The 27,537-nt window shown below is 35.6% G+C and overlaps 1 protein-coding gene across 1 annotated transcript in view; it reads right to left on the reverse strand.

Moving 5' to 3' along the window:
- CPS1 (carbamoyl-phosphate synthase 1) overlaps positions 1-27,537 on the reverse strand; it is a 142,516-nt gene that overhangs the window by 37,796 nt on the left and 77,183 nt on the right. Inside the window, exons 22-27 of the mRNA XM_067740711.1 lie at positions 10,878-11,019; positions 9,476-9,541; positions 8,962-9,025; positions 7,090-7,271; positions 510-704; positions 26-93 (exon numbers count right to left, since the gene is read on the reverse strand). Of these exons, the coding sequence (XP_067596812.1) occupies positions 26-93; positions 510-704; positions 7,090-7,271; positions 8,962-9,025; positions 9,476-9,541; positions 10,878-11,019 (717 nt within the window). The remainder of the gene's footprint in view (positions 1-25; positions 94-509; positions 705-7,089; positions 7,272-8,961; positions 9,026-9,475; positions 9,542-10,877; positions 11,020-27,537) is intronic.

A 27,537-nucleotide genomic window follows, 5' to 3' on the forward strand; every position in this document is an offset into this window, starting at 1 on the left:
ATAGTTTTAGAAAACAATATATTACCTCAAAACATAGGAAGGTCTCAACAAGCAGGGGTAGCCCACTGACTTCGCAAATTCCAATGCCTCATTCTAATAGAAACAACAACAACAAAATGCATGAATAGTTTAAAATATTCAATAAAAATGCAGAATGGTATCGTTAGAACAAGTGGTAACCCAACTCCTTTTATTCTTTCTCCCAAAAGACACCACTAAAATGTAAACTGGACACCAAAATACATAAAACTTCTAGTTTCTATTTCTAAATATCAAGTCTAGTTCAAAAATAGTTTGAACTTCTTTTCATTGTTGGAATCAGTGAGAATACTCCTATCAGTTTATAACCAGCATTTAACTGCAATCATGGAAATTCAGCAACTTTAAAGTAAATTCACTGAGCATAGTGCATTCTCTCTGCCCTGCAGTTAGCATCTGCGGTAGTTAACATTTAGGTTATGACTCTTCAAAATGGAACATTAAAAACAGACTCGTGTTTCTCTCCTTACCAAAGTGTTAACAGCTTTCCATGGTGCCTGAGACACCTTCAGCTCATCCAAGACAGCTGAGAAGATGGAGCGATCCTCAGCCCTGTCGATCTGCAGAGGGCTCGTGCCCATGATCTTGACACCGTTCTTGTACAGGGGGACTGCCAGGTTGTTTGGAATCTGGCCCCCGACTGATATGATACAGCCACCACATGCCTGAAAAATATGTCCTCGATATCAACCACTGGATAATGAACAACTGTGCTAATACTGCCTCTGTTGCCTTCCTGAGAATGCTGAATGAACATGACTGTGATATTTTCATTATTCCCATCCATGAATATATTGTTATGCCACAAAGAGGTAAACGGATTTAGTCCTGACTTTCCAGGCACTTACCTGCTAAAGTCTTTGTAAGACTCCCATACAACTAACTACACATGATAACCATGTAAGACTCCCATAAAACTACACGTGATTACTGTGCACGACTTCCATACAGCTGCATGTAAACGTGTGACATTTGCATGTGTGGCAATTGAAAGAAAATTAAGTCAATGAACATTTCCATCCTGTACTTTACATTATAATCAACTAATTCTTGAACTACTGTTGTAATTTCTTAAATGGATACAGATCTCTCCTTTTAACATTCCCCTCTGCTGTTCCTCTCCACCCCAGCACTTCACATTCAGATTAATCATTCAAAAGACTGCTTCACCAAGTTACTCCTATACTCGGAGTTCTCCAAAGGTTTCCTTTGCCTAAAGGATATAGTGTTAACTCGTTACCACTGGGGCCATCAAGACTTTACAATCTTATCTATGATCACTCCTGTCAGCCCCAGGAAAACTATCTACCCACTGTCCCCACCTTCGTGCATTCCCACCAGCAAGCTTTCTCACCGCCACGTAATCTTTCCCTGCCTGTTTCCTTTCTCCCTTCTCCTTTCCCTTATCAATTTTCTAACCATCCCTAAAGTCCAGTCTAAATCCTACCTCTCATTGTGACATCCTGCCTCCTTTACTGCTGCTTGGTACCTGTCTGCGGTACCCAGAACTCATTTTAATTCCTATTTCCTTACTATTTGCCTTACAAGCAGTCCCTGAATCGTTAAACTTAATCTCTTATGAGCAGTCAAAACTCCAAGATTTTTTTCTTAAAAGCCCACCAAATCTCAAATGTTCTTGAGACTAGTGGTATAGAGGTGAGGGTGAGCCAAAGAGGGATGGTGGGGAATTGGGTTTGGACTTAAGTCCCTCCTCTTCTTGGTTCCCTCCGTGAAACTCCCCCTGAGGTTCAATCTTCTTGTCTGTAAAATTAGGATAATACCTGCCTACTTCATAAGGTTCCTATGTATGTAGATCAAATAAGATAATAAACATTAAAGGTGTTACTACATTATAAGACATTATTATTTATATTAGAAAATATTACAATATCTGACAGGCCATTGATCTGGGCGTAATTTGTGTTTGCTTTAATGACCTACTAATGAATGTTGCTGAAGTAATACCTACGTGCCAAATGTATTTTGTCATTATTTGAAGTTATTCTGAAATATTTTTTAAAGGGATGAAGCTCATTTCTCTCTGATAAGAGAAATTCCGTACTGCCTAAGCAAACACCCTGCAATTGAGTGCTTAAATTCATTGTAAACATTATGGAAAATAACAGTCCACATTTCTGCATATTTATAAGTACACTTAAACTGCTTTTATCGTCATTTTTTATGTTCAATATCCATTTTTTGCAAAACCTTTAATAAATATTATTCTCTTAACTATAGTATTTTTATTTGCTTATTATTTTTAGTTTATTAGCAGCATTAATATTTTAGAAGCCTAGAAATGAATTCCTCAATTAAATATATAGAAAAGTCTCTTCTTATGTGAAAGACTTCAAAATAAATTCTAAAATTAAGGGAGAAGTAGCCAGTTAGCAAATATCAGAGTCAATTGGACTAAATAGGTACTTACAGTTGAATAAAAAGGCTCTAAGTAATAAATATATCAATATTTTCAAAAATAACTCTATGGAATTGATTTTTATTTTTCAATAAATCAACACATTTAAAAACAATAATAATATGCACTGCTACTATTTACTAAGTACATTACTGTATACCCTAGACGATGTTTTGACTTTCATGGTCATGGTATCACTTTGAGGCAGTTATTACTATCCCCATTTTGCAGTTAAATAAACTGAGGCTTCGTGAAGGTGAAATGACTTGCCTATTTTTCTCATCTAGCAAATACAGACTTACTTGAACTCAATTCTACGTATTGTAAAGCAGTTATGCTTACCTAATATACCAAATCTTTGAATCTGAAGCTAACCCTGTTTTTCTGGTTGGTTTCAAAGGTAGTGAATCTTAGAAGTTAGTAGAAGAGCAATTTCTAAAACACTCTTTTTGGAAAGTGGTAGATAGAAAAACATTCACTGCAAAATCCTATTCTCGTCTTTGACCTCCAGAAATAAAGACCATCATTTGGAAGACAAATCACATCCATAGGAATGTTTTAGAGTAATGGTGTGATGGTTTGTGCAGGTTTTGCCTGTACAGCAAAGAGAATTCAGTAGAAGAGAACATTTATGGGACGAAGTTAATAGATGAGAGTTTTGTGGAAGAATTTTATCTTAAATTGGCCCCAACTCCAAGCACAGAACTTGTAGGGACTTAGGGAAGAGAATCTGGTATCCCACACAGATAAATTATTATCATACATATTGATACAATCACACAAATAGTTTCAAGTAACTTTCTGAAATAAAATATTCTAAAATTCAGATTTGTTTCCCAGATTTCCAAATACTTTAGGCCTAAAGTAATTCCATTAGTGTCCCAAAGTTCTACCGATGTTACCTAGATTTGTTTGTAGTATTTTTACCCAGCTTAGTTTCTTAGTTTTTTAAACCTGATATCACAAAGCTAAGGTATCACTGCACAAAAACATTTCTGAAATAATCTTTAACCTGAAATTTATTTTTAGCAGTGAGGAATGAAAAGAAAATTCTTCAAATTTATTTGAGAACATCTCAATTTCCCTTAGACACTAATCTCTTTGGTCAGTCCTTATTTTTATAAACAAATTAAATGCTGTATTATTGACAGAATACAATGTAAGAAAACTTGTCTTACTAACAGAAATAGCATTTACTTCATCAAAAAATAGCCTTGATTTTTGTAATTTCATGTATTATCTCTAATGTACAAGCCTCCACTATTTATATTCTGTCAGTGAGGTTGATCATGCACTATTTTTTAGTAATTTGCATTTTAGTAAAACATTTTTAACATTTCAGACAGAATCTTAAGCTTATACTTAATTACAATTAAACCAAATGCTAGGAGTGAACCGCAATCCTGGTTTAGAGTGATGCATTACCTGATGGGTTTTGCCTGTCACTAATTAATGTCTGCCACTCTTTCATTCACTTAACTCAAGTTGTAGTAGAGGTACCATTGTCTACATATACATATGGTATTAGGTGTTAAAAATCGGAGAATTATATCATTAAGCAGAGTACATATCTATGGGGTATGATCCAGTAAATTATACATCATAAAAGCAAGAAAAATTGTATAATCAGGACTCAAATCAGACAGGGACATCATAAGGTGTCAAATATGTTGCCTGGTATTTTTGTTTGTTTGTTTTGAATACTTGAATTCTATTTAATTTATTTTTTTATACAGCAGGTTCTTATTAGTCATCCATTTTATACGCATCAGTGTATACAAGTCAATCCCAATCGCCCAATTCATCACACCCCCACCCCCAACCCCCGCAGCTTTCCCCCCTTGGTGTCCACACGTTTGTTCTCTACATCTGTGTCTCAACTTCTGCCCTGCAAACTGGTTCATCTGAACCATTTTTCTAGGTTTCACATATATGCGTTAATATATGATATTTGTTGTTCTCTTTCTGACTTACTTCACTCTGTATGACAGTCTCTAGATCCATCCACGTCTCTACAAATGACCCAATTTCATTCCTTTTTATGGCTGAGTAATATTCCATTGTGTATATGTACCACACTCACACACCAAAACATAAAAGATAAAAATGCAAATCTCTTCTCAGGGAGCAGAACTCATGCGCACAGTCATAAGGAATTAATGACTTCAGTTTAAAGGGTTGCTCTTCATAAAGTTAAAAAAAAAATGTCTGCAGCCAAAGGGATATATCGCTATAACATTTTCTCTTAAAAAAAAAGAAAGAACAAGTGGGAAGGAGATTTTGGCATTTCTAGTATCTCCTCTCACTCAACTTCTGATCAAGTCCTCCCTCCAAAGCAGCCTGCTTTACTCACAGGCCATGTCACTTTTCTGACTTCCCCTTAATGGTTTCTTTAGAGGTGCTTCTTTGATTCCATGGAAACAGGCTTGCTCCTGAACTAGACCAAGAGACCTGGACCAAGGGACCTATCATATTTTCTATCATCCCATGTAGCTATGTATCCTTGGGAAAGCCTATTGCCCTTCTAAGTGACTCAAATGTGTGCTTTTAAATAAGTTTAGACGTGCTTCCAATTTTCCGCAAATTTACAGCTGAATGCCTCAGTGCCTTCAGAATCTCTAGGGGCATCCGAGGTCGAATAAGGGCAGCCTTCCGAAGGTTGAGGCACACCCGGTATGAGAGACAATGCTTGTAAAGCCTGCTGTGAGGAGACACACAACAAGGGAACACATACACAAATATATGTCCATATGTGTATGATATGTGCATATGATATATAACATTTCTTGTGGGGTAGTTTAAAGGATACATCAATGGCACATTGTTCTTATGTTCTTCAACATAACATTTACAATTACCTTATTATATATAGTAGCACTATAAAAACCAATTAGCTTCAAATAGGGCCAATTTATTTATTTCTATCATACTGAATTCAGTTATAGTAAAAGGACCTCATTATCATCATATGTAACTGCATCCAAAGGCAGTTGTAGAAGTTTTTCATCTTTCCTTAAACCATTTCATGGGGAAATAATTAATTATGTGTAAAATGCCTGCTGCTATTGCTTGTAATGCTTGTTAACATTTTTAAAACAATTATGTAACTTTTCACATATTACGTCATGGATTCCAGTTTTATTTTAATGTCTTAAATGTAGGGACCTGGTTTTATAGCTCTCTATCCTGCTGAACCTGATTTTTAAAAGGTATTCAAGAAATATTTGCAGAATGTACTTGTTTTGATCCCCACTTATGTGTCTAAAATGAATTAAAAAATCATTAGAAAAATCAGGTCAGAGAGAGAACTAAAAATTGTGTATATTCTACCTAATGGTTCAGTTTCATTATATTACAGTATTAGTAGGCCAGGCCTAAATATTGATAGAAAAACATGATGATACATCAATTTTAAATTTGTCTGTATTTTTCTTCATAATAATAAAATCATTACATTGTTCTAGCACAATACTTTATACTTGACAATGTGATCTCAACTACAAATCTCATGTTGCCTTCACAATACCTGCATGTAGAACATTTAAACACTCATATGATTCATAAACAAAAAAAAAGATGAAGCCCAGAGAATTTATATAACTGGCCAAAAAAAATGAATTTTCAAGTCAACAATTTAAGTCTTGCAGCTCCAAGTTAGAATATTTTTTTCCTTAAGTGACCATATTTTGTATATAGGGATAATTCTCTGTAGTAGGAAATTAATTACAATAACATCAAAAGGCACAACTATTGGACATCACTCTAAAATTTTCAAGTAGGTTTTTTTTTTGCAGTACGCAGGCCTCTCACTGTTGTGGCCTCTCCCATTGTGGAGCACAGGCTCCGGACGCGCAGGCTCAGCGGCCACGGCTCACGGGCCCAGCCGCTCCGCGGCATGTGGGATCTTCCCAGACCGGGGCACGAACCTGCGTCCCCTGCATCGGCAGGTGGACTCTCAACCACTGTGCCACCAGGGAAGCCCCAAATAGGTATTTGTTTAATTGTAAGCTAACTTGTTCTACAGACTTACAGTAACCTGGGATCATATAAATCCACAGTGAAGATACACTCAATGATATTGGAGTGGAGATGGAAGAGCTACTTAAGAGCAAGCTATAAAGGCACCAAAATCATTCAGAATGAACTCACTGATTTTAAATTGAAGACTACTGGCTTCATCTGATAGCATAAAGAATTAACCAGTCCTCTGTGAACGACTGACTGTCTCCTCTGAGAACTGGTCATCATTAAACTGCAACAGCACATGAACTAGAGAGACTCGGCTGCTTATCGTATGTCTACATGACCAATTAAATCATTTTGCAGAATATTTATTGGGGCTGTCTTGTGCTAATTAATATGTATCGGGCACATGTTACCAAGAAGAATTTTCAGTAGAGCTAGAATGCTTAGAAAGAAAAAGTGAATTTTATATGAAAAATAATGACTCTGTGCCAGGGCCTCAAGAATCTAAGGCTAGGTGACTCTTTTTAGAGTTTTACTACGAAATTAGACAATGGAAGACACCGGCAGCTCTTTCTCCTAAGGGGAATTGTAATGTAAATCTACATACATGAATACACATATATAAAGTATGCACTGCATATATTTTTCTCTCTTTTCTTTTTTTTTACCTCCTGATGATAGATGTCTAGGATTCTCTCCAAAGACAACTCTTCAAAGTACAGTTTGTCACACTCATCAAAGTCCGTGCTCACGGTTTCAGGGTTACAGTTCACCACCACTGTCTTCTTGCCAAGTTGACGCAGAGTGCGGATACTGGAGACAGCACACCAATCAAATTCCACGCTGCTGCCTGCAGAGACCATGAGATTAGGGAAAGGGGGGAAGAGAAGCCTGAAGTTACCGCACAAAGAGAAGCAGAAATATATTGCCAATCAGTCCAGGCTAAGGGAGCTAATGCCCTTTCAATTCAATTTTTAAAACTCCAAAATATAAAGGTGACATCTATTATGCACACTATATTATTAGTAGTAAAAACAGGGACTAATTAAACTACAACACGTTGGCTTGTTTTGTATGCTAAATTCTGCAAGAGGTAATCTCCATATTCAAAGCATTCAGAATCTGAAAGTTAATGGGAGATAACTGTAATAATAATTTTAAAAACCTCATTTACTGAAAAGAAACTCAAAGTGAACATATTGACCTCAGTACACAAAAGTAGTTACGTTAGAGATCAAAATACTTGAGTTCTTATTTCAGTCCTTCCACTTACCCTGTTGTCTGAGGGCCAAACCCAATGATCCCTGAGGTGCCTTGCAGCTCTGACATATCTTGATTGATTGGAAAGCCCTGGCCTTTCCAAGCATATCCTTTTAAGCTTGGCCAGGCCACCCCATGCAGAGTGAGCGAGCTTCTAGGAAGTAATTTGAAGTATAATAATGGCCTAAATGCCTCAAAATATCACCTCTACTGGGATGCCATAGAACTGAAAGTTCTGGGATTTGTACTAATCCTTTGCATTAGGACTTTGTCTCCTAAAAATTCTTATGGGAATAATAAGTTGTCCAAATATAGTAGCATGTTAAATCTCACTATCAATTAAGTATGCACTTGATTATCAGCTCAGCTAATCTTTCCTAGGCCCTAAAGTAATGTAGAATTGTTGCATAAAGGTTTAGAGAAGAGAAGGGTAGATCCTGGTGAAGGCGTCTAGACCATTTAGCCATAAGATAACTGAAGTGGCAAAGGTATAAATACTTTTGACCTACTTTAAGATCTGGCCAAAACTTGTCAAACTACCATATCCTAAAGCACTTAGTTAATTGTAAAAACTATAATAAACTATGCTTAAAGTAACAAAACAAGACCACATATGCTTAAATCATATATTTCATCATTTCCATATTAGAACACCTTGCAGAGACAAAATGTTAGATATACTTATTAAGAAACATCATTGTCTATTTAAATATATACTTTGTAACTGTAATAGATCTTGATTCATTATTAAATATTCAGTTTTAAGTGACTGGGAGAAATATAACAATTTCTCGTGAGAATGTTTTAATTAAATTATGTAATACTCTTCCTGTGCCCCAAAGAGAAGAGCTCTTTGCATCTAATGTCAACACAAGTCATATGTTAGGTCAGACAATGGGTCTACAAATATAATTACTGGCTGATGTATAAAGTTCTTGAGCAAATATAGATCTTCGTGAAAAACTATGCGGGAAGAGAAAAAGTCAAAGTGTAATTCATTCCCCAACCCCAGTAAGAGGCTCAATTTAGTTCATGAGGATGAAAATGATAAAGGGATGACATGATAAAATGAAAGAAGATGGAATCTGTGGTTGAGACCCACATTTGAGTCCTACTTCTACCACTTAATAGATGTATAAGTTGGGCTACATGTCTCTGAACCTCTGTTTCCTAATTTGTAAAATTTTTATTATGACAGCATTTGGTTTACATAGTTCTTAGAATGGAATTAACATGGATGAAACTGAAAAGGCCTTTGTAAATATAAGTTATCACTTTACCAATGTGATATGGACCACAGCCCAGTACCATCATTCCATGTTCATCAAAATTGATATCATGCTCCTGAGGGGAAAAAAAAGTTAAGATGTGGAAATTATTACATTATTCTTCCCTCTATTTAAACTGTGTCCTGTCTTTGAGTGTGTCTTTCCCGTTCTTCCTCTTGCTGATAAGCATCCTCTATTAGTCTTTGGGAACCCATAAGTATAAAGTGTTATACAAGCCCTACTTATTCATTAAAAAATTATTCAATATTTTTAATTAGATAGTCATGAGAAAGCAGCATAATTGTATGATCATGTAACCACTGTCTTTATCTCTTCACTTGTTTGATTTCATCATCTTAGGGCAGTTCTTAAAAGATTGGGTACAGAAACATATCATCACATTCAACTCACATGATGTCACTGTTTATTACTAGATAACCAAAGACACACAAAACGTATATTCCCCCATGTGGACCATTTACTAAATCTAGAGCTTTCTGCATTATAGAAGTTTGGCAGTTCCTACCTGACCATTGTAGGTAACATAGAGGTAGTTTGTTACTGATGGGTATTCTGCAGCCAGTGTATCAATCTGCAAGATAAAATAAATAAATACATACATAGGGATTTTTACTCCCCTTATTATAATTATTTTTCAAGGATGCTGTGGACTTTTTTTTTCTGTTCTGCATTCATATTCCTTTAACGTCCATTACTATCAAATATAAAGACAAGAAAAAGGTATGTACAATCCAATTGCTTTCTAATGCTAAAAGTGAGAGGGGAGAAAAAAATAATGACACAATTTAGCTATCACTTGGGCAATGAATGACAATACGCATTCCAGAGCAACAGATCATTACATCGTACCTCTCAGGAACACAACAAGGTGGTCATATAGTCAACTGGTTATCAGGAAAACTTACCCAACCAGCTGTCTAAAGCAACTGCAAATAAAACCTAAAATCAAAGCAAAATGACCTATATATAAGGATGTCTTTGGTTTGCAAATTAATGCATAGGATTTAAGTTACCTATGGCACTGAGCAGTGGGATGACATAAATACCACAAAGCATGAGGAAGAAGGGAAGGGGACAAGATCTCATTGAACATATTTGGAAAGAGTAAATCAATTCAGCTCTCAAGGGCCAGGAGCTCAGCTTAGTGAGCAAGAATTTGGGGCTGACAGGGCAAACTAATGTAAGGCAAGTGAGAAGGAAGAAAGATAATAATTGCTGAGTAGAAAATATTCGGCCTCAAGCCTGAGACCTAAGGTTACGTGTGTGCCCCCTGAGCACATGGGGAAAAGCCAATGATTTTAAAGGACAAAAACCAGCTGGTGGTACTTTAAGCCAAAGCATCTCATCTACTAAAGACCCCCCAAAAATCACAACAGTACACCTATGAAAATTCTTCTGTGATTGTCATGAATACTAGATGAGCTCATTATGCCCAACCCTAACGCAATGAATACTAAATGAACCATAATGATGGGGCACTTAAAATAAAGTATTACCCTGTAAAAAGTCAGTGCCAAAAGAGATGACTATTCTTTTCAAGAGGGTCAGTCACTACGCTAGGGCATTTCAAGTCCTTCTATTATGCTAAGGATTTCTCTTACTACAGATATATTTGCACGTGGGTCAAAAAGTAGAGGAGAGGTCATTTTGATTTTTGTTTTTCATTTAGGCCAAGAAAATCATGTACTCACTCTTCCCTTTATATCCCAGTGTCCCTTCATCCTTTCCCCTTTAAAGCATAAATCAATCCTGTGCTGAATAAAATAAGTGACGTCATGGGCATCAATTGAAAAAGTAAAATCACTTTCGAATTCCGCCCCTTTTTATTGAAAATGGCTCTATGAATTGGTGCCAACATTTCACCCAAGAAATCCTGGGAAGAAAGAAAAACTCCTTTTCTCCTTTACCTGTTTAACCCAAGGATGAATGTTTTTCTTTAACCTCAGCTCCCTTGTCTGCGCCTCAGTCAGCCCGAGGCATTTTGAAATCTGCTTGTCTGAGAACCCAATCTCCTTTGCCTTTTTCAGGGTTTCTTCTGTAATGGACTCACTAGAATTTAATGAAAAAGAGGATTCAAGTTTAGACCAAACACAATAAGAAGTGAACTATTCACTTTCAAAATCACCAAAGGCTCCTTATTTTCCAACTTCAACATACTTAGGTCTCCTGCCTTTTAAAAATACACGAATAACCAACTAAATGGTCTAGCCTCTAGGAAGTCTACTATTTGCAATACTGACTTTCTCAAACATGTGGTTTCCCACTTTCACACCCTATGCACCCTCTTCTCTTCTTAATTCCTGAAAAGTGACTTCTGTACCAAGTGTCCTAATGAATTTGCTCTTTCAAAAATAATCAGAACCTCTTAAATACAGGAGTCTTTCTTAATTTTCATTTTCTCAGTTTTTCAGCATATGTCCCTTTTGATGTTCCATTCTTTAAAAAGATATTTTTCTCTGGCAATAAGCTGCTTCTCACCCTACTTTATTACAACAATAATTTACTGTTTTTTTTTCTCCAAGGCTGTATCCTCTGTTACCTGCTTACATCCGGCTACTTTCTCTCCCTTCCTAAATTTAGTCACTGTCATTGGCTCATAATGACTAGTTATCCTACATAACTAGTTGATGATTCCCAGATCCTTAGCCCCTTCTCCAGTGTCTGACCTGTGTTCCAGGTCTTTATGGGCTTTGAGAATTTCTTCATCTGCACATCCCAACATGGCATCAGACTGGGTACCCTCTCCATAAACTGTCTCTATTTACTAATGTTACATATCTGTCTGTGTTGAGAAGATAGTTCTGTGATTTTATGATTATTTCCCACTGAAGCCAGATTTGTCTCCTCACTTTCCCCATGCTCATTTCCACAGTGTAGACACCACTCACGTTATTTCTCTCACCTGTAATGCCTTTGACATTCCTGTCACCCACCCATCTTCTCTCCAGCTCCCAGCTTCATAGGTCGGCTAAAGCCAGGGCTCATCCTCAAAGCCTTCTTAGTCTGCCCTAACTCACACACATCTTCCTGGGTTCTTAACTGACTCTTTTACAGGAGCTAGGGGCATAGTTGGAATCATACTGTTTAGCATGTATCATTTCCTGATATTTTTAATGTTTGTTAGCTTTTATTCAGCAGCCAGACATTTTTCCTGCTAGATTCAAGTTCCATGAGGGCAAAGAATACGTTTGGCTCATTTACTAGATTATTCCCAAAGCTTAGCTCATGTCTGGCTCACAGACAGCATTCAATAAATATTTATTACATGAATGAAGGAAACTGTAACCCTAGAGTTTTATTACTTTATAGAAAAGACAAAGAAGTTATTGAAATCAGTTTATAACTAGAATTCAAAATGTACACAAAATAATTTGCAAAGCGTCGAGTTACAGAAGAATTAAATACTACTATAAAAGCATCTCTAACCAAATAGCTGTGGCCAACCTGTTTCAAGCAATAGTCAATATGATAAAATTCAGTTGTAACAGTTTGATAGTCAATACAATGAAATTAAAATATAACAGTGTGTTGCCAGAGATCTAATAATAAATAAAACATTTTCATTGAAATTCTGCTAATAGAATGCAGTTGAATTAAACCTACTGCATTTTGTTCATTCTATCCTTCAATCTTAATTTAATTAACTCATATTCTGAGTTTCCAGAAGAAGCAAGATGGTACATTTAATAGCTACTTCTCTGGCTTTTTTATATCAGTGTTAGTTTGGATTTCTGAAGCTACAGGTCTTCCTAATCAATTCACTTTCTCTATGGTGCCTACTTTGTCTTGTCTCTCAAATCCATTATTTCTCCTAGTGAATTTAATTTCTTTTTTCCTATTCCCAGTTTGATTTCTCAGTTTTCTCAAGTATTTGATAAGCATTCTCTCAGAGCGACACATTTTCCTGTCAAATTCCTGAACACAGTCTATTAAGTATTATTGGTCACTTACTATGTGCCAAGCACTGTGCTACCTATCAAATATGGTAGCCACTAACCAAACATGACTATTTAAATTTAGATGCTAATTAGTTTAAAAGTTCTTAGATTATTCAGAGCCACACCTTCACTGGTCACATTTCAAGTGCTCAATAGCCATACAGACTAGTGCCTACTACACTGGACAGTGCAGATTATAGAATATTTTATCATCACAGAAATTTCTACTAGACAGTGCTGCTCAAGACGATACAAAACAGTATTTGAGGCAATGCAGTGATAGAGAGTGATCCAAACATTTTGTGAAGAGATAAGCTGTGTAGTGCAATGTGAGGTCAGAGAAAGTAGACAACAATATGAGTGGCTGCACTTGCGAAATACTATGGCAGTAGAGGGATGAGAACAGAACCATCCAATACGCTCAGGTTTATACAGATGAAAGGAGTTGACAAGGCAAGGGCAACTGCATTCACAGTAATGTGAGGAAGCAATCGTGGCAGGCATAGGAACATACTGAGGATTTGTAGTTGGAAAGAGTTAGTAGGACATTGTGGATGGTGAAGGCGGGGCAACACTCACTGTCATTTCCTTCATTAGTGCTTTAACATTTAGTGAACAAGTGCTCTGTGTATCAGAGCACTGTCCTACGTATTTTGATGGAGAGATAAAATATCAAATCTCTACATTTAAGGAGATCAGAGTATATAAGAAGGCAAACAAATAGCCGTTTCTCTGATAGCACAGTGAGAGGTGCTGTGAGGAAGTGCTCCCAGCTTCTACTGGGGAAGTCTGGAAAGGCTTTACCCAGCAGGTGACTGCTGGGCTTCTAAGCTTCTTGAAACACCCAAATTTATGGTGTTTGCCTTTAGTTTAGCAAAAAAAAAAAAATGTTTGAGACAAAAGCAGAGGAAGGATTTGTTGTTGTTGCTATTTGTTTTATAAAGGCATATTTCCACTCTCCTTGCCAACACTATATTCCTAAACCAGTTGCTCATCTGCTTATGTGCAAGTGTGCATTCAGCCTCAAAGTGGAAGTGTTCGACAAATAAACAATTTTCCTAAATTAAAACTTTGGATGATGTATTTTTTTAATCATGAGTTTCCTGGATGGTTTCAAATCATGTTTACCTGTATGAGGAAAGGCTACACATTTTCCCTGTGATCTACAATCTTATTACAAACACAGGTACGAAGCTTGAGTTAGGTGGAGAAACACTGTGCATACGACACTGAGCCAATTCTTACCTGTAGATGTTTTTAGCTACCTGCCAGAGCATCTTCCCATCATTGTGGGATGGCAGTAAAAGGAAAAACAAGCAAAAATAAATAGATTTTCAGTAAGACATTTCTTTATTCTTGCAAAAAACTATCTGAGGCAAAACCTATATTATGTTTCTATATCAACAACCACACTAACTAAAATGACTAAATGCTAACGCTGAACAGCGATGGTCTGGACACACATAAGAAACATGCCTTGAAAAGAACAATCACACCTATAATTATGACTATGGACTAGCACAAATGCAAGTTCTTCAAGTCCAAAGAAAACCAGAAGTAACGTATTTATCTTTAACTCTTCTGGTGAGATTTTTTTTTTTTGCTTTGAATGATTTATTTTTTATTTCTTATTATATGGAGGATCAGTCAATTCTTCAAAGGCTGCTATATTGCTTTAAATAAAAATTATAAATAATGGTATTAAACAAACAAAAAAAGAAACCATTTAGATTCCTCAAATTTCTGTTAGGGATGCAGTAAATTTGCATTTGTTTTGTCCACATTCAGCAATGCAGTCTTTTCTATTGCTGAAATATGCATAATTCCTCTTATTCTTTTCTACCAAAAGAGTCCAGTAGAGCATATAAAGACATCTCCAGCAAATATACACAGTCTTCCTCCTCCACCCACCAAATAAAATTGGACTCTTACCAACAAACAAATTAAAAAAAATAGAAAAAGGAAGGCTGATGGATAGAATTGGCCTTGTGCATACAAAAGTAAAGTGAATTAATTTTGTGCTCAGCTCTACGGCAAAGAAATAGCTAAGACTAACTCAATCATTATTGCTCCCCATAGCATCCCCACCTCAGAGAGTTTTCATTATTTAAAGGGGATGCTGAGAAAAGCAACAGTAACACAAAATAATGAATGAGAGTTTCAGAATGGGGGTGAAAACTACTTCTCCATAGGCACCCGCTCAGGTGAGAGTTCTAAAACAGATGCTTCAAGCTAGACCTACAAAGTGCATGTTTTAAGCTCACAAGCTGATTCTCAGAATATTTTCTTGGTGAGCCAAAAACTGATTTAACTTTCACTCGATATTCAAATAACTAGATCAATAGCATGATATGATATTTAAACATCTTAAAATTAGGGTGTATTAAATTGGAATGGCATATGAATATATTCATGTTCATCTATTTCAACTTGAATGCAAATATTGGGTAGATATGTTCCTATGAAGTTCCAAGTAATATATCTTCTACAGTACTTCATTCATGGCTTCTCTGGTTATTAATTTCTACTCTTTAGACATGTTTATGAAATAGTGCAAAGCACTTTGCAATCCTCCTCCCTGAGAAAAGAGATGTTGATTCTGATCCACCATGGCAGTTACAAAGACACAGACAAGTTAGAGTTCTTTCCACGTCGATCATGGTCCTAATTGTGTGTGTTACCCCTAACTCCGAGACAGGACGTAGGTGGCCGCTCTCCATTATTTCCCTCATTCACTCTCTCCACTGTTTCTGCGTAACACAAGGTTGGCTGGCATGTCATTACACACAGAAGAAAATTCACTTCATTCCCTACTTGTTCTGATACAAAATTTTATTCTGAGTTCCATTATAATAAAATAAGAGAAGAGACAGTTTGAAGACATGATTCATTAGCTTTGCGCCAGTGATTTAGATAAGGTTAAACCTCTTCAGAGTCAAATACAAGATGAATCATCTTAAATGAACATAAAGCTCATTTAACAATGTGATTTAGATATATGCTTCTCATCTTTATCTGCCCATATTGAGGTGCCCCCATTTTGTCTGCTAAAAGGAATTCCCACCAGAGTGAGGTTTTTTTTTTATATCAAGCTAGGTAAAAGCTTGTTTTAGGGACAGGGCTATAATATTTCTATTTTTTTCAAGGGAAAATGAAAACCTTAATTTGGAACAAACTCAAAACAGAATAATTACTAAAAGAAAGATAAACACTGAATTTGTAATTCAAAACCATTTTAGAATCCTCAATAGGAAATGCTCCATTTATATTATATTGTAAATCGAGGAAGCATTATACCAAGAGGGAAATGTGCTCAGCTGAATGGAACATATTGCACTAAAGAACACAGTGTTAAAATACGTATAATAAATAAATTACCCTTCTGTTATTCGATATGTATTTGAGTATACTAGTATGTTTATCTTTACTCCTTTGAACATGAACACATTAAATCCATATTTCAGAACCGTGTCCTCTAAAATATACTACGTATACAAATTTTCCTTCCCCTACCAGCTTTCCTTGCTTTCAGAGTTCAAGGGCAAACTCTTCAAAGGTTACACGTTCATCATTGCATAACAGATTCTAAACAATTAAACAAAGAAACCCAAATAGCTGTGAGCCTGGCCTTTTCATAATCTTCAGTTTCTCCCTACTTAGCAGCACCAAATGACAGTCTGAAATTTTAGAGGGGGAAAAACGTCTTAAAAATAGAAGATCAGACGTTTACACGCTCTGACATCACCTTTTAACGGTTAGACAGGATGGCTCAGCTTCTACAGCGAGAAGTCTCTCATGTGTTCTCCCCGTTTTATAAACAATACAAGCCTCTCTCTTTCTCCTCGACTTCCGATGTAGATTTTGTTGTTGTTGTTTAAAATTCTACCCTACGCTGTCATCTCTGAAGCTTCCGCCACTCACACTTAGTCTTCAATAATAAATGATAAAAGGAAATGGAATAAATTCCCCTTAATGAGGAAATTTTCACCTGGCACACAGGAGCTGGGGAAATCTCTTAACTGACTGGAGGAACGCCTGCAGCTTCGCAATTACCAGGGGAGCCCGCGTACTTCACTCGGTCCTCTCTTCCACTTGACTGGCTTTTATCTGATCCACCAACTCACAAGTAATACTAAACAAATTTCCCTCCAGATTGCACAAATTCTAATGTGAAAATGAGCACTCCACTTGGCCTACAATTATGGGATGGGCTTACAATTTTATTATTATCTTCTTTTAAAACATCCCCCAAAAGGCAGAAGCTAAGAAAAACACTAGGCCTGATGTTCAGTAATGACACCAGTTTTAATAAGGAGAGAGAACTGAGAAAGATGTATGTGCTCTGTTCCAAGACCCCTCACCAGCCTCTCCCCTGAGTTTTACAGGGCTTCACTGATTATTTTTGGCATTTCACGGGTTCAGGACCATGCCACAATCACAATAACGCAATCAAGTGGAGAAGTTGTCTTCTCATTTTTTCTGTCAAGGAGACGGGTTGTTACCTCTTTCCTTGAGAGAAATGAAAAAGACATTTTTCAAAAGCAGAAGCAGCGTTTAGAAAAGCAAAGGATAAAACCCAGGAAATTGGGTAAGTACCACTAGTTTCTCTTAATGTTTGAGAGCACCATGCCTTATTTCTGTACAGCAATGAGGTCTTTGGAAGAGTTAAAGAAAACCTTGATCTTTATCTCTCATGTCTGGGACAAACAGGGATCCGATGTTCATGTGAAACCATGACAGTACGAAAAGCATTTATTAGGATTTGGGTTCACTTAGCACTATCACAATAATGCTATAAAATTGCAAGTGCTGATTTTCAAGGGATGACACACTTAAAATTATACTTCGCCTTAAAGGCTATTACAAACAACAAAATCAAAACCTAGAAGAAAACCTTATGAGAAATTGATACAGTAGATATTTTTAAGTAGGCAATTTTTAAATTCCTGAATCCTGTGTTCATTTGTAACCAGTCTTTAGTGATCCCAATCATCCAGAAATATTGTTATATAACTTTTAATCTGGTAAGCTCATTTATATACATCATTAATATATGATGATTATAACATCATAATTATATTCTATGAATACCAAGTCATGAAAATGAGGGAAATAACCTAATACAGGTTAGGTTAATCATAATTTTTGATCCTTAATAAATCACATTTTGTATCTCAGTGATCTCTAGTTGAGAATGCTGTGACTCTCTTTCTCTGCCCTTGATTGCTAACAATGAAAAACAAATGGAAACCACCTAATCACAGTAATAAGACTTGTCCATTAGTATATAAAAAGGTGTTCTGCTACATTCAAAAGAGCAGGCTTCTACTAAGAAAATAGCTTTCACCTGATCAGACTGAGCTACAAGGCAAAGTCTATACTATGGAATATTGCTTCTGTTATTTCTGCTTAGAAAATGTATTTATAATTTAAAATACACTCAGTGTATTCTTTTTCAAAACTTAAGAGGATGTATTCAGTAAGCAAAATCCTGGATTTTCCCATGAATATAGGTTTGTTATACCTCCAGAATTTAAATCCAGTGGATAAAAAGAAATATTGTATAAGGCCCCAGTAGAAAACTGACACTGAATGAGCATTCTTTGATGTCACAATAAGTTTATTTGGAAGTCCTATATTTTAAAACTTCTCCATCATCTTTGTTTAAAGCAAGTCACGTTTCCACAGAGTAGTTTTCCAAATACCACATATGTTGTCCAAGCAACAAATATATAACAAATGTGTAACTTTCTTTGACTTTTAGAAACCATTACTTAGAATCTTATTAAAATTATTTACTTAAGTGAAGCCTATCTACTGATAACTACTGCATAGATTTTTTTTTTCTTGCTAAATGTAACTTGTGTAGAAATAATTTTTCATCAAATTTTTCTAGTTCTTAAATGAGAAAATGTAAGCCTTTTCTAGAAAGGGGAAAAATAAGAAGCCATTTCTAGAAAAATTGTAGAATTAAATGTAGAAAAATGTAGATGTAGAAAAATTCTAGAATTAGATTCCTGGTGACATGTCACACTAGATCTATGATAATTTGAGGATTACTATGTACATGGAAGTCAAAAATCTTTATCACTGAGGGTTTTTCAGAAGAAGACATATAATACCCAGATAGCAAAAATTCTCATCTGTTTCATACTAAAAACTATATACTCAAGAACCGAGTGAGTAGCTCCCTCTTCAAGTTACCTAGAGCTAAGTATGGTCAATTAAACCAGACCATCTGCTAAAGATAGGTGGTAGGTAGGGTATGAGGCAGTATGGGCAATATCAACATAACCATGTGATGGCCATTATGTTATCATTACTATATTTACATAGGCAAATAGTGCCTAACTGCCTACTTCAACCCGAGATGGGCCAATATCACTGACCGAATCTTAAGTCAGGGAGGCAAGGCCACTGCCTCACTCCTCGAGATACGCATCACCCACTTTAGCTCCCAGGGCACTAGCGGAGGTTATGCGCCCATAAAGGCATCTCAGGTATGAATGAGAAGGTGAAAAATCCTGAGGGCCAGTGAGTGATTACCTAGCATCTGTAATTATAGCTCAGGCAGACTATTTTGTCTACATTTAATTTCCATTGTACACTTTAGGAGCTTTTAACTCACACCCGCATTAACATGGAAGTAAGGCATTTACATTTTATTTAAAGAAAAAAATATATATACATGTATGTATGTGTGCATATATACACACATGTATATATACTGTCACATAAATACAGAAAAATTTAAAAAGAAAATCCTTACGCTAGCTCTCCATTCTCTTGAAAATTCTGTTTACAATGTACTCTTAAAGGTGACTCACCAAGGCTTTCTGCTTTCCAGGCCCCCGCGTTTTCCTCACAAGGGTTTAGAGAAGGGCACATCTCTTACGAGGCTTCTGCTCTAAGTGGGGTCAACAATTCAGGCAGGGAAACACGCAGCTCACAACTTGACAGCTAAGGAGGAGCTGATCTCCAGCTGTCTGATTTAAAAGTCATATCTCTACAAAGAAGCTTTTGAAAAGGGTTAGCGACTAGAACTGAAGGCAGAAGCCCTGGGCTAGATTTCTTGCTTTCCTCTGACTGGTGTGACATAAAATATGACACACACCTCTGTGTGACTCAGTTTCACCACCTACAAAGATAGAATAGTGAGTATTTTCCACCTGTATTGTAACAGAAATTCACCTTAAGGTCACCAGAGAAATACAAATCTCTGTATCATAAGTGTTATGATTATATATTTTTCACCTTAATCTTCTTTGCTGGTTAATTAAATCAGAGCCTGCACTACCATTGTACATATTTATGAATATTTCTCATAAAAAGTTTTCTAGAAATTTGCAATTTTGAAAACTTAGATAACTTTTAAAATCAAAACTAGGTAGGGACTTCCCTGGTGGTCCAGCGGTTAAGACTGAACTTCCACTGCAGGGGGTGTGGGTTTGATCCCTGGTCGGGGTACCATGGCACAGACAAAAAACAAACAAACTGTGTAAATTTTGGCTTGTTCTCAACAGGAAATAGAGTTTACAATGTCCATGTAAGTATTATAGTGCTCCCAGTATATATAATTTCTATTTGACTGTAAAAAACAATTAGATATATCCCCTTTTATTAGAAAATAGTCATTCAGAGACTTCCTAGCTAATTAGTAAATATATAGTCACTTAAATAATGAAAACCTAGAGATGCTGATTTCCAGTGTCTTCCAACACAGAGTTTATATTCTGTTTATTTTATTTTATTTTTTGGCCACACTGTGCAGCATGTGAGACCTTATTTCCCCGACCAGGGATCGAACCCATGTCCCCTGCATTGGAAACACAGAATCTTAACAACTAGAAAGTCCCCAGATTTTATATTTTGGACTACACATTTTCCAATTAATAATTTTGTGGGTCCCTTGAGCAACCAGGAATTGTAATATATTTTCCTCCACTCCAATCTCCCTTCTTTGGCATGACTGAAAAATTCTGATTTTCACTTTCTACCAAAAATATTTTTTATTTATTTAATGTGAATATTATCATACAAATATTATTGAGATTTTACTCTATGCAAGGTCAATTTCCAAGAAAATATATAGTATATAAAGAACTGAAAATCATTCTTATCTGTTTCAGAACTGACACTATTTTTTAGAATGGTGAAGTCCATTCTTCATTCACACAAATCAGCAAAAGCTTTTAAGAAAATCTTATAATAAAAGTATATTAAGACATGGTATTTGAAATTTGCCCTAATGGAATTTACAGATTAATTGGAGCATCCTCCTAGTATGTAGTAATTACAGAACAATGAGCGAAATTGTGTGGCTCCAACTATAACGTACATTGAGCAAATAGGTAGAGAGTATTCACTTTAATTTCTGTTCACAGCCTTAATTTCCTTATAGGAAGATTCTCATTTTTATGAAAAACAGCATAAATGTAACAAAATAATAGCAAACACGATTTGTCACTTCCTGAGTACAATTCATCCATTTACCTACTTCTTTCTCATTGCACATTTGGTCCTTTTAGTCTAGCTCCTACTCTTTCCTCCCCATCAACAAATTTGGTGGACTTGCTCAATTCTCTCCCTCTCTGCTCTCCCTAAACCAAGACATATTGTTGACAGTGTATTCCTATTTATTTATTTATAATTCTCTCTTCCCTTGGTTCCCATGGCATAGAGATATATTGAAGGAAAGATGCTATCCTTGGATTCCAAAAGTCCTGAACTCAGATCGTGGCTTCTGTGTGCACTTCCCCTGAAATCTTGAAAAATTTATTTAAATGTTCTGAGTCACTGTCTTGTTTATAAAATATGGGGTAGGGTTGCATACCTTCTAAGAACTCTTAAACTGTGACTTATATGAGATAACTTAGTACACAAAGATCTTAGAGCTTCTTGGTCCATTAAAAGCATCCTGTCTTATGTATACCTGAGCATATACAAATCTTTAAAAATAGATTACAAACCCATTGAAGGCAACTAACAATACGATTTGGTCTAATAACAGCTCCTAATAAAGAGAAATGTTATCAAGTAAATAACCTATCATGCTGAGATCACAGATGTTGACATACGGATGATCTATTAAATCCTGGCTATTAATAGATACATACATACTACAAATTATGAGTATATGTTATTTTAAACCAACTTAAGATTTTTGGAACTATCGAACATGTAAGAATCAATAAGCAGAAAATATATAATATTTACTTTATGAATGATGTGAACATCACTCTGAAAACATTTTAGGTGAAACATGCATCTTGCCCATGCCAGACTCAAGTTCTCTCTCACTCTTTCAAAATGCAAAATTATTTGTCAAAACTATGAAAGCAATGTTTAAATAATTAATTCAATGAGGGTTCTCAGAACATTAAATATTTGATGTAAAATTTTATTCACAATATACCTGATATAATAAATTATTAGTTAGAAAAATTAATAGAGGCTTGTCAAATCTGTGACATCGCCTAAAATATCACATGGAACATAAAAACAAATTAAAAATAAAATGTATTTTTGGCATTAGTTCACGGGCATGGAAGTTCCCACAGTAATGTTCCTCTTTTCTAGAAGAAAAACTAACCTTTTTATGTAAGGTCCAATATTTAGTATTCGTGAAGAGGTTTATTAGATAAATGGTTTAGGGTATGAAGACAAACCATAGGATACTAATATGTAGTAACTAATAAAATTGTTTTCCTTTAGAGTCAATTACTTTATACATAATATATATTCAGCTTAGAAGCATGGCTAACTAGTAAAATAAGAGAATATATATTTTTTAAACTAGGGTAAAACTGAGACTTAGAAATATAGTGTGAGTTGATAGTGAAGTCAGAGGACATAACCTATTTTCTGCAAATCAGATCAATGGGTTCCACTAAAGTGTCCAACCATCTCTACTCTCATTCTACATTCAAAATAATAAACACCCAAACACTTAGTGTGTATATATATATACACACACATATACATACATTAGTGTGTGTGTGTATGTATGTATGTATGTGTGTGTGTATATATATATATATATGTTCATATATATATATGAAGGTCCACAGACTGGGGTGGAGAAAACAACAAATGGTATCACAAGCATATATCATAGTAAAGGATCATAAAAATTATAACGTGATTATACATTATATATAGTGAAATGTATATTTTTCTCTAAATTGCTTCTATATTAAATACCCTTTAAGGCTAAATGATTACTGTTAATTTTTTCTACCAAAAAGTATAAATTATCATTAGAAAGTAAAGTACTGATCCTTCTCTGTCTTAAGCTTAAGTTTTGGTTTTTTTTAAAATTTTTATTGGCGTATAGCTGCTTTACAGTGTTGTGTTAGTTTCTGCTGTACAGCAAAGTGAATCAGCTATACATATACATATATCCACCCTTTCTTGGTTTCCTTCCAGTTAGGTTACCACAGATTATTGAGTAGAGTTCCCTGTGCTAAACAATAGGTTCTCATTAGTTATCTGTTGTATACATAGTAGTTATGCCTAAGTTTTAATGACTTTTAGGTGACACTTTTCCCTAGAAAACTTCAATCAAATACAAGCACAAAACGTTCTTGTCTGGTTTTGCCACGCCTCCTGAACAAGTTAAATAAAAAGTCAATAGAAACTAACGTGTGTAGGAGAGGACATTCAAAGAGAGTGTTCCAGCTAAGGTGACACCTGCGTTATTACATCTGCCAGAAGTTTGTGGCTGCAGGGAAATGGCCAACTTTACTGAGCTCAATTTAGCACTTGAATGCCCAAGTGGAACTCACCAGGCTTGCCCCAGATTGTTTTCCTAAGCTATAGGCACACCTATGACTTTTCAGCACTCACCAATGGATGTAGTTTATCACATTGAACATAGTGATGTTCAGAGGAAAATTAGGCCCTTCAAAAGCACACTTTCCTCTTTTTTTACTACATTGTAGCAATAAGTGGCAGTGAAGGGGGAAGAGAATATTAATATTAATATTATCAGAATTAAAAGTTAAAAAAAATAACATATGAGCCTACAGAATAGTGGACAAAAGCAATTTCTGAATAACTTGCATATTAATCCATAGTAAATTAAATTTATATCAATCATTAATAGAGAAATAAATCCAAAACTTAGCCACATATATGGTGCCCCCAAACTTAGCCACATATATGGTGTAAACTGTAACACAGTGGTCATATCCCCTACTTTTGAACATCTAAAATGGATGAAAACAGAGTCCTTTTAAACAGTCAAGCATTATGTTGCTAACATAAATAGCAGCATTGTGCAAAAAAAAAAAGAAAAAACACCAGAGAGCAAAATGGACCATACTGGGAAAATTGCCCAAATTGAATGAAATGCAAAAGAACAAGCAGTCATCATAAGGGGTGGAAACTTTCCATTTGGTGATTTAACATGGTACAGCACAAGCAGTGGATGGCTGCCTTCTTTAAGCTAATCACTGAAAGAAGGATTCAAAACTTAATTCAACTTAGTTCCAGTCAGTAAAAGAGCAAAATTATACGACTTAGGCAGGTATAATAAAGTTCTTCAGCTACACACGTCAGTCAGAAATAGCAAAAGAAACTAAAAATTAAAATAAAGAAAAAAATGTAAAAAAGAGTTATAGGCAGAAGATAGGCAGGTGCTCAAAGCTGGTAATTAGCATATTCACATTTTTTCTTGCATATTCAGGTTGGTATTTTTTTTAAGTATCATGACTGTCTTTCAATCTAAAATTGTTAATCCAACTTGATATTATAAATAAAAAGGTTTGGGGTGTAGTGTCTTTAAACAGTTCTTGCCCACAAAGAAGATTTACTACAGTTGACTAACTTCCTTACTTATAGTGAAAGGGGTTCAACTGTGATATTTTTGTACCTGTGCTTATCTATTTATTACTAATATTGTTGAAACCTTTATCAAATGTGCTAGTTCTATGATGATGGGACTATCATCGCTTTATTAAATACTGTCACTATGATGGAAGTGTCTACTACATGTAGTCTGATTTCCTCCAGATGTTATATAATTCACCTTTCCACCTTTCCACATCCCTAAATATATATATATACATATATGTGTGTGTGTGTGTGTGTGTGTGTGTGTGTGCGCGCGCGCATGTGTATAGGGTTTAAATATAAAACATCCTAGGCTCCGGAGTCCTGCTCAGGTTTGATCTCAATTCTGTCATTTATTAGCATGTGATATCAAGGACATTGCTAAATATCTCAGAACCTCAGTTTACTACCTATAAAATTGGGATAATTACTGACTTTCTTAGGTTGTGGTAAGGATTAAATGAAATAATGCAATTAGAACAGTGCCTGATATGTAGTCAATAAATTCGTTGATCATTATCTTACACCTGGAAGGCGTTTGATGGAATCAAGATTCAAGTTTCTGTATTAACACATAGAGCTCGATTATCCATTCTTTTTTTACTTTAGAGAACCAGCTATATCAAGAGAACCTAGCTGATAAAGACATTTGACATATTTATCTGTTTAACTTATACTACCTGTGCTTCTGTCCTCCAATCCAGTTTTATTTCCGTGACTAGAATTGAATCTGTCTATGGACTAATGGAGGAAAGGATTACAGGTAAGACTTCTGTAATTTTCAATAGATCCAAATAAATGCATTTTTCTTCTAGTGAAAATGTTATATGGGAGGAGCGTTATGTGTAAAAGAGTCAATGTTGGTAAGATGAGTGAGTATGGGGAAAAGAGATACAGTAAAGTCTGGATAGCTTGGTAGTGAAGGCCAATGAAGAGAGCTTTTGAAAATGTTGCAATTACACTGAAAATTCTGACAAGCTCAATTTTCCTAAACTACTTGCAAAGTGATCTGGTAATGTGAGGTTAATAGATCAAACATATGAATCCCAATGCATATGCATAATAGGCATTGGAATCCTCCATGATACAACTCACATCACATTGAGTAAAGAGAAACTTTTCAAAACCTAAAGAAATCCAAAGTGAAATATGTTATCACTCTAGATCGATTCATTCCACTACACTAGCTTATAAATTTGGGGAACTGCCTAGGACAGTCAACTTTCCTAGCATGCCCTCGGGAAGCAATAAACAGTTTAAGAAGAAAAAGAGAAAGTCAGTGAACCAAAGTATAGAAGAGAAATTCTTTGCTGAAGCTGTCTGAATAATGATTAACACCTAAGTTGGTAAGAATGGCTATTGCTCTGGAAGTTTCCAGAGGGTTGCCATTGCTGTGATCATGTATTGAAGATAACAAACTGAGTTCTGATGGAAGCAAGCACTCAGAGCTGGGATGCTGAGGGATACTGAGTTGATTATTCTAACACCTGTCTAACTTGGCCCATCACCCTGAAGAAGACTGGGATTTCATACTTCATCCTCAACAAGAAACATGTTTATCTCCACCCTTCAAGGAAGTGAGAAAACTGTAATTTCTACTTTCTCATAGACATGTAAAACTCAACCATTATTTCCATAATGCTAATCTTGTTACAATCATTGTTTTCTTTTCTCTACTCCAGTCTATGGACATTCACATATACACCTAATACGTGGGTATATTCTATTTGGAAGTCAAATTCTGGATTTCATTTCAGGTGACTATATATAAATACAAGTAATAGACTGCCATTAATCTAAGTGCTATTCTCATCTTCTGCTAGTGAATGTATTTATTGCATTTTAGAAGAATTTTAGCATGATTAACAACTGTAAAGTGGGAATTTTTGTTCATTATTATAACGGAGTGCTATTGATCTTTTGATAAGAATGGCATTTGTATCACTAGCTATCATTGCTTTCTTATTTTAAAAAAATAGGTCTGGTATTAAAATAAGTGACAATGCATCATAAAGAAAATTAAGAAATGATACATTGCAAAATATATATGCAAATGCAAATCGTGACTCTGAAAATGAGTCTTAAAATGCATATATCAGTATAACAAGTAGCACTTTCATTTTCAGGGGGAATAAGAGAAAACTTTCTTGGACACTCATCATGTGCCAAGGGTCCTTTGCATTTATATCATTTAAACTCCACAACAAAACTATAAAGGAGACATTAGCAGGAAGCACGTGAGGTTGGAGAAGTGAGGGAGGTGACGTGCCCATGAGGCTGCAGTTGGTAATACTGTGCACCCACATATCTGACTGGCTCTATAGCCTGTGCTCCTTCCAGCGCACAGGAAGGAACCAGGTGAAACTTAACCCACGTCTAGCATTCTACACTTTATCCTCTCTTTTAAGTTTCTCCTTTCTCCTAATTAAGATCCCCACTGCCCATTTTCCCAGGGACTTATAAGAAAATTGCAAAGGGACCTGGGCACATTGGTACCAGAGACATGCTAAGGCAAGAGAATTTGGGGGTCGGCCCAAATCAGACCAAATAAATAGCTACTTCCTGGGTCTACATCTAAAGTCAGCCTTTCGAACGTGGGAGCAGTTGAAATTTTGAAACAAATCACAGATAAAAAAGAACGAGCTGACCTTAACCTTCCTCCAATATATAACTCAACCATATAATGCCAACTGTTATATTAGATAGCTATTACTGTTGGAGCAGTAATGCCTTGATGACCAAGCCTCTCTGGATATTTAGAGGCTGATAAAAAGCAGAAGATGTCATAATCCAG

The sequence above is a fragment of the Pseudorca crassidens genome, chromosome 6, assembly GCF_039906515.1.
Source record: "Pseudorca crassidens isolate mPseCra1 chromosome 6, mPseCra1.hap1, whole genome shotgun sequence".
NCBI classification, from domain to species: Eukaryota; Metazoa; Chordata; class Mammalia; order Artiodactyla; family Delphinidae; genus Pseudorca; species Pseudorca crassidens.